Raw genomic sequence first — 12,692 nt, forward strand, 5'->3', positions numbered from 1 at the left:
ATATTAATGGTACAGAGATGTATCGCCAGTTGCGGCATCTTTGAATTTCAATCCAATCAAACAGTTGAAAAGCTGGCCGGAAAACCACTGTACTTGTACCCTAAATTCGTTTTTATGGAAAGCTTGCAGGAAAGATTGGCATGCTTTGGATGTGACACTATCATGACGGAACCTTTTGCAGTGGAAACTGTCACAGTGCTATTATCAAGATTCACTGACAGATTGAGCATGACCAGATTTAGCAACATAGATTCTAATTACGTGGTGAGACTCCAAAATCATTCACATATAACATACTCAACCTACGTATCGGATAATTTATAGTTTTGGTATTGTTTACTGTAGTGCCATAAAATATCGTTTGTTTAATTTTTAGGTTCAGATATGTGTCACTTTATTTATATTTTAATAATGTGTATCTTGACCAACAACTGTTTTACTTAAACTTTTAGAAGTCGGATTCGTTTGAGTTTTAGATGCTAAATAACATTTTTAATTATTAGTTTTTTTGTTCTTGTAGACGGGAATATTGTAAATATATTAGATATAATGTGAAATTGTTTTCTAACTTGAAAGCCCAAAGTTTTATTTTCGTTATTATGAGAACTGAACATCCTGTGGGCAGCTCACCAAGTTCATCATAGTTCTGAGTGTTATAATCTGAGCACTGCTTTACGTCAATCTGTGTTACAGAGTTATTCAACGTGGGTGAGTTTTAAAACGTTTTTATTACAACTTCTGTGTACAACATTCAAGTGATGTACTTACTTACTTCTCTTTAATAAAATGTTACAATATATACACGTTTATCAAAACGAGATTGACAGAAAATAGACTAATAAAACAGTCGAACTATTATGCATATTTATACATACCTTATAATGATATAGCGTTATTTTAGAACTGATTTTTTAATTAAAAACAAAACTGATATCCAGATCTTTCGAAATTTACCATTCGATAAGGAAATGGAACTATTTCATACAAAAGCAGATTTATTTATTTTTTGTGAAGACAATCATCGCTACATTCCAGTCCAGTGCAGATTAATGAATATATAATAAGCTGATTCGATATCCTGGCCAACTAAGCTAATGACGATAATTGTCGTGCCCTCAATTTCTATTTTATTAGTGTATTAGATTAAAAATTATTAAGATTTTTAAAGGTATAATAATTTAAAGATCAAAATGTTGATGTGCTCCCATGTTTCATTTTTATATGCTTATACAAGGTGTTCCAAAATTCGTATACCAAACAGAAAATTGGCTAACATTTGTATTATTTGAGATAATAACAGAATTCAAAACAATGTATCTTCTGAAATATTGTAAGTTTTATTTTATTTAATTCATAAACTTCTGCATGTCTTTCATTAGTAGCTATAATCAATCTAATTTTGCATTTAAATTCTGAGAAGATATTTTCCAACACAACTCTAGATATGGACCTGATAACATCATGGATATATAGTTTCAGTTTTTCAAGATCCATTGATATGCATATAGCAGACCTGTGTTTTCCAAAAGTCCCAAAGGTAAAAGTTCAAAGGGAGTGAACTTGGGGGAACCCTTAAGCAGTTCTTATTTTGCTCAAAAATAGGGTTAGTTGTAAAATCTGCAACAAAACAGATTCATAAAAAGTAAATGGAAGTAATGACAACAAAACTTTACTAAAACTTACAAGTGTTCAGAAGATACTTGGTTTTGAATTTTGTTATTTTCTCAATAATAAAAAGTTATTCAACTTTTTTGGTCTTTCAATTTTGGGACAGCCTGTACAATAACTTCTTTAAATGATTTTTTTTTTCATTTTATTTAACATTAAACTGCATTTTAGAGATATTGAATATTTGTTTGACACAAAAAGCTTCTTATATTTTAGAATTAGCTTTTTATCCTGAACAGTGGTTTATGTGCAAATGTGCAAAATAGCAGATAGAAACTCCTACTGTTTGGGTATAGCTACCCCTAATTTTAAATACTACCATGGAGAAAGTTGTTAGCCAGGTAAACTGCTGCTACAAGTTTTTTCCATATTATAACCAATTAAAAAAAAGGTTTACTGTCACTTTTATGACATATCCACATCTGAGTGAGATGTATGTGTTCATTGATGTCGAGAAAACCCACTTGTAGAGAAAAATAAATATGTAAAAACGGCTCGTTTGGGTTGAGAAAATATTTTACGTAGAGGAGCGAACAACGTTTTGACCTTCTTCAGTCATCATCAGGTTCAACTTTGTGTTCACATTGTTCACTCCTCTACGTAAAAAACTTTCTCAACCCAAACGAGCCATTTTTACATGTATGTGTTCAGTGACACCATATCTTAACTCACCCAACCCTTAAATCCACAACCTGACTTATCTGGCTTTCTTTATATAGTAAAAGTTATGATGTGTGTCAAAAGGTACTTTAGTTCATTGAGAATGGTAGAACCCCCCTATACATGTAGCTATAACATTTTTGTATGGTTCTCAATTAGTTTGATATGTTTTAATTAGTAAAGATAATTGTAAATTTTTTCAATGCTTGCCAAATTACAATTACTATGTACAGATATTCTTCAGGTTATGAGTTCAAGAAGATTTTTAATCTTAACAGAAACTAGTATTGCAGTTAATAAGAGCATTACTTTAAGCATCTTAAAAGTAACAAATGATTATTCTTTGATAGATATAGTTTAAGTAGGGTGTTCAAGATGAAACTTTGTAGAATGGACGACAACCCCTGTTGTGGAGACACAAGTGTAGAGTGAGATGTTTCGAAAACTATAATCATCGACACAGACAAATTCTGAAATACAAGAAAAATCAAAGAATAATTTTATATTAACAGTATTAAACCTTCACTAAACAGAGATTCCGGATTGGAGGTGAGTAACCTGTGGCTACCATTGGTTGAATCTACAGAAAATCTCTCCTCAAATCAGAAACAGCAATATTCCAACCAATCATAACATGCTCTCCACAATCAACCAGGACACTATAAAAGACTGACAACACCTTACACATGCACACACTAACCTGAAGACAAAACGCTGAAGACTTTTGAAACATCTTCTACACTTGTGCCTCCACAAAAGGCAGTTGATGCCCATTCTACAAAGATTCAACAACAAATGATTAGTTTAACAGAATATTCTATTTTGTAAACAATTACACATAATTAAACAAAAAGTGTAATTCAAGCATTATTTATAAATATATGTACAAGATATGTGTGTTTAAAATGTACACTATACTAAACTGTTTAACATCTTTTCAGATGTTTTATTTACCACTAGCTCTGGGTATCCCTCCATCCATCTTTTTGGTCCATCAGCAGTTTAATCTTCTCTATCAGTTCTGGATTCATACACAAGTAAGAAAAAATTGTTTACATCATTCATTTCTCTGTAGACTTCTCTAAGAGAAAGCAAAGTGCTCCAGCCACAAGTAGTTTCTCTCCATTAGGAAAATATTTGTAACATTACAAGACCTTGAATGTATTTACACATGTTCTTAAAACAATTAGTAACATAATACATAAACTAATAAAATTCTAAGAACTTCTGTAGATGTGTGTGTGTGTATGTGTACACTGATTGATATACCTATCCATTTCATGGGAAAGACACTGGGACCCCTCCAATATAGGAAGAGTCTTCTATGTTTCTTTCTGGCAGACCCTAAGGGTAGGTCAGGTGATAAATATTGAAACATACATGCAATATTTAACCACACACCAACAAGGAAATCATATTATTTTGTGTATTAATGTATAAAAGTGTCTCAAAAGATTATAATAAGTATGATAATTTCATGATTACATTTTATTAAAATGTATGATTACAGGAAGGTTATTTGCCTTCCTTCTCTACATGTGTTGCTGGAACGAAACAAAATTACACTACAATGGAAAAAAAATATACAAAAAAGTTACTTGTGTAAATCTTGTGTTTAAGGCAAAGCTACTAAGCTTACTTGCTGACATTCCTAATTTTGAATTATTGATTAGAGGGAAGGAAACCAGTTATCAATATCCTATCATCAATCTAAGTGATTGATTGTTACTCTTATAATGTACCCAAAGTTTAGTGTATTTTGTAGTATTGCAAGGCTTCAAATATGGCTCACCAAGCTTCAAAACTGAAAGCTTTACCACAGAATCAGCTCACACCCCAATTTATTTGTTTAATTTTAAGTACAAAGCTATCTTTAATGTGCTCACCACAGTACTGAAACCTAGTTTTAAGCAACATTTACTACTGAGCCACTGGAAGGAGTGATAACTGTCTGTATTTGCTGTTCTTTTCAAATAGTTTTCTGTGATTAAAATTTATAAAGATAAATAGTAATAATAATAATTATTGTTATTATAGTTATTATTGTTATTAATATTATTATTATTATTATATGTCATCATTTATCTCAAAATAAAGAATATTAAAAACCAAATGAGGAAAGAGTATCTTTTTTTTTTGCACCAGTTTTTAACATTGGTGTTAAAGAATTTAGATTATAAGAAACAAACTGTTAACTATTTTCTAGGTTATAAAGACGTTGGGACCACTAGAGTATATCATCAACACACCTAGTCATCATCGAGTGCATCATGGTAACTGATTAAAATCTAAATTTTATAACCTTATAATGAAGATTGAAATGCATGCTATCACTACTACTAGAATTCGTGGCAAGAAACATTTTGAAAATTAGATAACTAAACATAGTGTCTGTATATTATTATATCTATAAATATGAAAATAGTTATTAACTCTGCTGTGCTATAATGTTTTAGTAAACATAATTTTGAGGTATTTAAATTTATCAGATCATGTACACATTCTCTAATTATTCAATACTATTTAAAGAAGTTCTTCCTGTAATTTATTCCTGTGAATTTTGCTCTATTATGTTTCTAATTACTTTTCTCTACAATAACAGCTGAATTATGTACTAAAAACAAGGGTAATATAATCCTCAAGAAAACACTAAACCAGCACACTACATACATTATCTTATTGTGATGTAATTGTACACAAAATTCAAATATTTAAATCAATGTAATTTTCCACAAAATGCCAATATACAGATTGTTTGTTGTTAAGCCTAAAACTACACAATAAGCTATCTGTTTTCTGCTCATCATGGGTATGAAACTCTAATTTTAGTGCTATAACCCTTTAGACTAACTGCTGAACCATCAGGGGTCAACCTCTAAATATTAATTGCAATGTTACACAAAACAGTAGCCTACTGATTACACTTTGCTAGCACAAGATGTTGTGTATAATAAATGATACACACAAAATTTTGTATATACCATTATAAATAAATGATATTACATACAAAAAGCATTTCTGCTGACTGCTTGTTCAACAAACGTGACAAGATCTGGTATTGAGCAAAAAGCCTTATAAGCATCAGTGTTAAATACAAAATGTAGGAGTTGTGATGTAATGGTACATTATTCTCACTGGAAACTCATATAGGTCTATCAGAGAAACATTTGTTAAATGTTATCAGGTGTTGGTTTTTAATTTAATGTCATGCCAAAATGCTGATTTATAGACCATACTTCACCAGTAGGTGATAACTGAAATGTTATGTTTATCACAATGAGTTATCCTCCTTCACATCAATGCTATAACTTTATCTTGTATATAAATTATTACTAAATGAAAATAAATACATTTTTAGGTATTACTTGATTCTATGAAAAATTGTGTACGTTTTCAGATTACGTGCAAAGGTATGCATAGATGTCTTTCCATAACTTCTTATATATTAGTGTTAAGTGTTATAAAATTTTATACTTCTCCATCTCCACATGAATTGTTATGTACAAAATATCAGACTTACCTTATTTTTCTGTCTCTGTCATTAAACTACATGTGCATACAGTAAGTGAAGGTAGCAAACTGTTGGTATCTTGACTTATATGGCTGATCTAATACAATATATAGCATGTGTTTTTTGGTGTGTATAAACAGGTCGCAACAGGTACTGTATTGATAAGAATTATGCTGGAACACTGATAATCTGGGACAGGCTTTTTGGTACATTTGAGCAAGAGAGTGAAGAAGTTGTCTATGGGGTTACCCATCCCTTAACCACATTTGATCCTACCAATGTGCAGGTAATTCTTTTAACATTTCTCTACATACATACAAGATTTCATACCAGAATGTGCTACTTCTCATATGTATCAGCACATGTTATATATTTATATCACACACCTAAGAAGGTATATAGAAAATATAAATGATTAAATATATGCATTACTTCAGTCAGTAACCTCTTGCATGACTTTACCTGTTTGTCAAGTGCATCTGTATATAGTGCTCTGATAACCATGTTTCTATAAGTTCCATTCACAATATTGATCTTTATTTTAAAATGTATGTCGATGTAGTTCATGTAGATTATATTTAAGATCAACACCAGCTTATATGTTGTTTTTTCTTAAGCTCTCTTAACAAATTACATTACTAGATTCAGTACAATACTTCTCAAGTTGTAGCCATTACATTACATGGAACAAGGAGGAATATGACAAATTTATTTCTCTAGTAGACATGCTGACTTTTTAGCCCATGATACTCACTTTTTCTTATTATTATTAATTTTAATTTAAATGAGTAGGCTTTTAGTAAACACATCAATAAAGTGTTTACTGAAAACCTTTTAATCCTGCTGTTCTACTCACTTAATAGACTTTAATTTTACTGTTTATATTTTACTGAGAAATTTCATGAAGGATGTTTACAACTGTTTAAAAACTTTTTAAAAACACTTAACACATTCATCCATCCATTCAGTTCAATTTTTTACTTTAGGGTTAATTATCCTACTATTTTGAATTATACAGGCCTGCAAGTTTAAACTTCTTAAAGTTGTTTTGATTTTTAAAATGTATTTTTTTAATTCAGCTTTTGAATATAATGTTAATTTCTTTTTCTTTCATGTAAAATTAATTATACAAATCAATAAATAAAGAAAACAATTCTTACTTAGATCAAATTATTTCATTCACCATGGTGAACATTTTTTATTGTGTTTGAGTTCTAGAACAACTGATAAAACTTTTACGTTGTGATTGGTCTATAGAAATCTAAAGTCAGTGGTTGGCAACATTTTAGGCATAACAAAATGTAACCTGATTTCAATTAAAGTGATTCACTTGTGTAAAAGTACATATGGCATTTTGTGAAAAATCTTTATCTTGTGGAATAAAGTGGATATACATTTTTGGATTCAGCAAATGGGAATTATTATAAAACATGTAAACATTTCAAGATAATGAAACCATTGCAGGCCTGTGTTATTGATGATGCACTAAATTTCATGAGAAAATACTAGACCACACAAAGATTATAAATTTCACTTATGACCTGGCATTTTGTTACAGTTGTTTGAAAAAACATATGTAGACTGTTGATGAAATATGTTTTTGTACCAAAGTATCTATGGACGTTCATAAGTAAAGAACAACAAAAAAGTTTAAATAAAGTATATTCAAAAATACTCATCATGTGCCTCAGGTGTAGTTTGGAGGTTTTAAACCATGACACAAACAATTACTAAAGCTCTTACCTGTATAGCAAAAACCATGACAACAAGTCAACATAAGTGCTTATAGTAAGTGTGTGTGTATACATAAATATTGAAATGTCCATAAAACAATCCTAATGGTATTATGATAAATAATATGATGCTAATTGAATTCAGCTTTTTCTATGTTATCAGTGGTATTCTGAGGGTTATTACCACTAATATTTCTGTCACTTGAATCTAAAATCATATTTCTTTAAAAAAGAAGGTAATATGAAAACAAACTGTATTTGATTTTGATAAGTTTATAGAAAGCTGTGGGTTGTTATACTAAGCTTTTCCTGCTGTCCTCTCTCTATTTTCTCATGATACTTGTCATGATAATTTAAGCTCTCATTCTTGGGGAACTGCTTGAATTTTTAGAATACTATATACTATGGAATACACCATGTTTATTAAGGCTTCTAGCTCAGATATTTTTCATTTTAAGATTATTTAAACAGCTGTTCAGTAGTGTTACATTTTAAGTGGATGTCAAATACATTCCTTTGTATAATGGTATTTGTGCATTGGGATGGTGTGAAAGACAGATCCAATCATTGAAGAACTCTGTCTCCCCAACAACTCCCACCTGAGATATAATTTTTTAAGATTTTTTTGAAATTCTTTAAATTGTGATTCCCCCTAACAGGAAAGCATCAGTTTCTCCTGCCCCTCCCAGTTTATATTCACCTGCAATAATAGAATCATTATATTTATGAATATTGGGGAATGGTATGGGAACATTTTATGAACTTGGTTAATCACTTAACCATTCAAGAATGATATGGGTGTGCAATAAATTAGTATGACAGAATTAAAGAATAGGCTTTAGTTGCTTAATTCAACATCATTTCAAAATTCCGTTTCATTCATACACAAATTTACAAATAAAATATTGTTTTACTGGTAATACTTGCTTCATTAAAGTCATTATAGTGAATCAAGTTGTTAATCGATTGTTACAAAGGCTCAAAATCAAAGTTTTCATCTCAATTTAGTTTCTCAGTTGAAATTAATGCTGTACCAACTGAACTATCATAACTTAAATCTCACACAAATTATTAAAGTGTCGAGTATTAAAATAACGTATTTCAACAAAAATATTAAGCTTTAGTTCTGTGCATTTTTTAGAACATATGAATAATTTATTCCTTTATTATGGGGAGAATTTTGGCAGGTAACTAACACACGATATCTCAAAACAGTGTGTACATTTTAAAAATTACATTATATTATGATAGTTATGGTAATATTTTATTTGTGAAAATGTTGAACATTTGCCAGAAAAGTGTTAATTTTAATTCTCCAACATTTTCAACCATATTACAAAACAATTTGCATTTTCTCATTGCTTTAAAAGTTAGACTGTATTTATATGTCTTTTATTGTTTGACAGTTGTGCCACTACATCCATATCTTCAAGACATTTTTAGAAGTGAAAGGACTCCAAAACAAACTATCAGTGTTATTTAAAGGTCCTGGCTGGGCTCCAGGAAAACCACGACTTGGATCTATAGAAGATATTCCAGATGTGAGATTTTTTTTTAATTGTCATCTTAAAAATTTGAATAGTCATTTTAAATGAAGAAATATTATTGTAATCGTTATGACCCTAAAGATAATTTTTACTCATGAAAATTTTAAATTTTACAAATATTTTTTGAAAACTTGTATAAAAATTGTATACCATGGAATCTTATTGACCAATATTCTACTGCAAGTAAATTACTTTTGCAGACGTTTCTAGTTGTATGATATCTGCTGTACATAAAAATTCCTTGCAAATTGTACAAAGATGTTAAACTATAATCTTATTTCAAACATTGTTTGGAAATGTCACTATTAGTAATATTATTGTTATCATATATATACAGTCCTGCCACCAAATGGCTCATTTTGTGTATAAATCACCATAATTGATCATTTTCTCCTTTATTCTGACCAATGAATACAATTATTCATGTATTTATTCACATGCTAATACTAATCATGACACCAAACTTCTCTGCCTCAATCTAAGAGCTATTATTAACCTTCAGTACAAAATGTAAATTTTCTTTAAGGCTTTTTATCTTTGTTATAAATTCAGTAATTTTAGACTTACACTCTAGAAATTGTCGTAAAATTCTCTCAAGTGAAGAAAATGTGTTCGGGGTATGTCTAAGATTTTTTCAAAATCATTTTAGTTTTGATCATGAAATTGCTTAAATTCACAATTTTGATTTGGAACTGTTTTGATCAAGAACTTGAATTTATGGTTTAAAATGATTTTGAAAGATAGTTAAATATCTCATTTAGAAGTATGAAATTGTTTCAACCTGAAACTGTTTATTTGAACACTAGTAAAAATGTAGCTATGTGCTTAAGTACAAACAAACTGACAAATCCTCTTAATAAGGTTGTTTAGTTTATAGTAACAAGTTTGTTATTTAGAATGTTTGATATAAAACTTAGTTTTACTGTTAACGTAAATCTGCGTTCATGGTATATCGTATCCATTTCTAGAAGTTAAATGATTACTCTTTGTAACCAACAATCCACTTTATTGTTTTGTTCATTATTGATATCATATGTAGAATGAAGATGCAAACTAAATAACATAATTACAGAACTTCGAATAAATAAACATCCTCTTGTATGAAATAGGTACATGCACCACAAGAAAAGTACAGTCCGCAACTTCCATTATGGTGTAAGCTGTATGTCCTTGTGCATTTCTCCCTAGTGACTGTAGCCTTTGTTGATTTGGCTAATAGGCATGCTGTATGTATTATTAATATATTTTTATATTTATATGTATATATGTCAGAGCACTATAATTTTATTTCTGTAATAAAATGTACTTGTTCAAAACATCATTAAAGAAATGTAATATTGTATAAGGAATGTTTTTAATATATTTTTATATTAAATATTAATCCATATCCTATGTCTGTTCAGCACGTAGGAGTCACTTTTGAACTACTGTTTAAATGACACGAGCAAATGCATGACACATTCCTCTGGATGAATCTAGTCCATCACAGGTTAACTACTAGTACCCATTATACAGCTCAGCACATGGATGAATCTAGTCCATCACAGGTTAACTACTAGTACCCATTATACAGCTCAGCACATGGATGAATCTAGTCCATCACAGGTTAACTACTAGTACCCATTATACAGCTCAGCACATGGATGAATCTAGTCCATCACAGGTTAACTACTAGTACCCATTATACAGCTTAGCACACTGGAACAGTTGGAGTCTTGTTTAAGCACTCATCAACATGTTGTGAGCAAGCCTTGAACTCGCAACCTTCCAATTATGTGTCCAAAGCAATAACCACTGGGCCCAAGCTTCCTACACATTCATATAGAAAACCTATATTGCTTTTAAGAGAAGTCTTTCTTATTGAAATGGGCTGGTATGGCCAGAGGGCTAGGGTGTTTGACTCACAATCTGAGGGTTGCAGGTTCTAATCTGGCATTTTTAACCCTTATGTAGCAGTTAAATGCTTAGTTACATGAAGAAATATATAGTTTTTTAGGCTCTGGAATACATTTAATATATTATATACATAAGTTGATAAATGTTAGGATCTCAATTGTTATTGGCTTTTTATTTACTTATTTACATTTTTCAAAATTAATTTACAAGTTTTTAATAAACAATTTTTCATTCTAAAACTTGTTTTTCAAGTTTTAAAAATATTGTAGGTTAAAGAAACAGTGAATTTTGACTGTGGCACCTGTAATCTCCAATATGGCATTATTAAATAGCATATATTATAAAATATTATTGACTCAAACAAAATCAGAAAATAATTTTCTAAATTAAAACCCATGCTCTATTTTTATTAATATTTATATATTAAAAAAAACTTTCAGGTACTATATGAAGTTTATATATATTTGAAGATAAAGGAACAACTTAGTAACATAATATTTTTGCATTTGAACATATGGATTTGGCTTTAGTACCTAATATGAAAGAGTTGTGTATCAGAAGTAAAAATTAAATGGGATATATTGTGTAGAAATCATAAGTGAAATGTGAAAAGATGAAATACACATTTTGATACAAACTTTATTTATTTTATTATTTATTTACTTATTTCTCTAAGTTATTTTTGCTAATTTATATAATGATAGCACCTCCAGTATCATAATACTTTGTACATGTCAGTTAGATCTTCCATTAACACACATATATGTGGCTCTGTGGCCTATGGCCTAGTGGTTGTAGTACTCAACTTGAAATCTGTGTTTTTTGGGTTCAAATTACTCCCATCATGCTTACATATCCTCTGAGCCCTGTGGGCATTATAAGGTGATGATCAATCTCAATATTTGATCACAGTAACTTAAACATTTGTGATAGATGGAATTGACTAGTTGCCTTCCCTCTAGTCTGTCACTTTTAAATTAAATACAGCTGGTGCAGATTGCTTTTGAGTATATCTTTGTATAACAGCTAACAAAGAAAGTATGATTTGCAAAATACCATTTGTGGTGCATAAAAACTTTTCCTATGCTAACACCAGGTGCAAAAACAGTAGTAGGTCTACCTTACAATGCTCCTAATATATATTCTTCTTAAGTCTAAAGTTTCTGGACTTTAAGAAACATCAGTACTAAAAACAAATAATAATGTTTTGTTGAAACATATAGTATGTAGGTTCATCATTAATAAAACTCTTCCTTATGCTCATAAATAATGATCTGTCAAACTGTTATTACATTAGCATGATTGCTCAAGTATTCAAGTAACATCAGCAATAATACCATTTTGATTCATCAGCATAATCTGAATTATTTTCCATTGTCTTTGCCAGACCACACTTCACTCACAACATTCCATTTGCTAAGTAAGAGAAAAGCACTTTCATATTAGTGAGCACAAAAAAGTAATTAAAATTAAAAGCACAAGTTAATTTTGGACCTACTAAATCATCATGTTGAGTCAAACACAGTGCCCCCTACCTTTTGTAAAACATATATCAACACCAACCACCACTAAGACTTGCAACTTTTATCCTCAATTCTCAAATTCTGAAGCCTGGAAGAAGTTCTACAAGTACTATAATATTTCATACTTTTTTATGTGAAACAATGTTTAATCTAA

The 12,692-nt window shown here is 30.0% G+C and overlaps 1 protein-coding gene across 3 annotated transcripts in view; it reads left to right on the top strand.

The window, feature by feature from the left end:
• LOC143256556 (alkylglycerol monooxygenase-like) overlaps positions 1-12,692 on the top strand; it is a 37,188-nt gene that overhangs the window by 18,238 nt on the left and 6,258 nt on the right. For all 3 annotated transcript variants that reach the window (XM_076513920.1, XM_076513918.1, XM_076513919.1), the window contains 6 exons: positions 605-708; positions 3,270-3,365; positions 4,535-4,601; positions 5,980-6,125; positions 8,979-9,113; positions 10,229-10,345. In XM_076513920.1, the coding sequence (XP_076370035.1) occupies positions 605-708; positions 3,270-3,365; positions 4,535-4,601; positions 5,980-6,125; positions 8,979-9,113; positions 10,229-10,345 (665 nt within the window). The remainder of the gene's footprint in view (positions 1-604; positions 709-3,269; positions 3,366-4,534; positions 4,602-5,979; positions 6,126-8,978; positions 9,114-10,228; positions 10,346-12,692) is intronic.

This window comes from Tachypleus tridentatus, chromosome 7, assembly GCF_004210375.1.
Source record: "Tachypleus tridentatus isolate NWPU-2018 chromosome 7, ASM421037v1, whole genome shotgun sequence".
In the NCBI taxonomy this organism is placed as follows: Eukaryota; Metazoa; Arthropoda; class Merostomata; order Xiphosura; family Limulidae; genus Tachypleus; species Tachypleus tridentatus.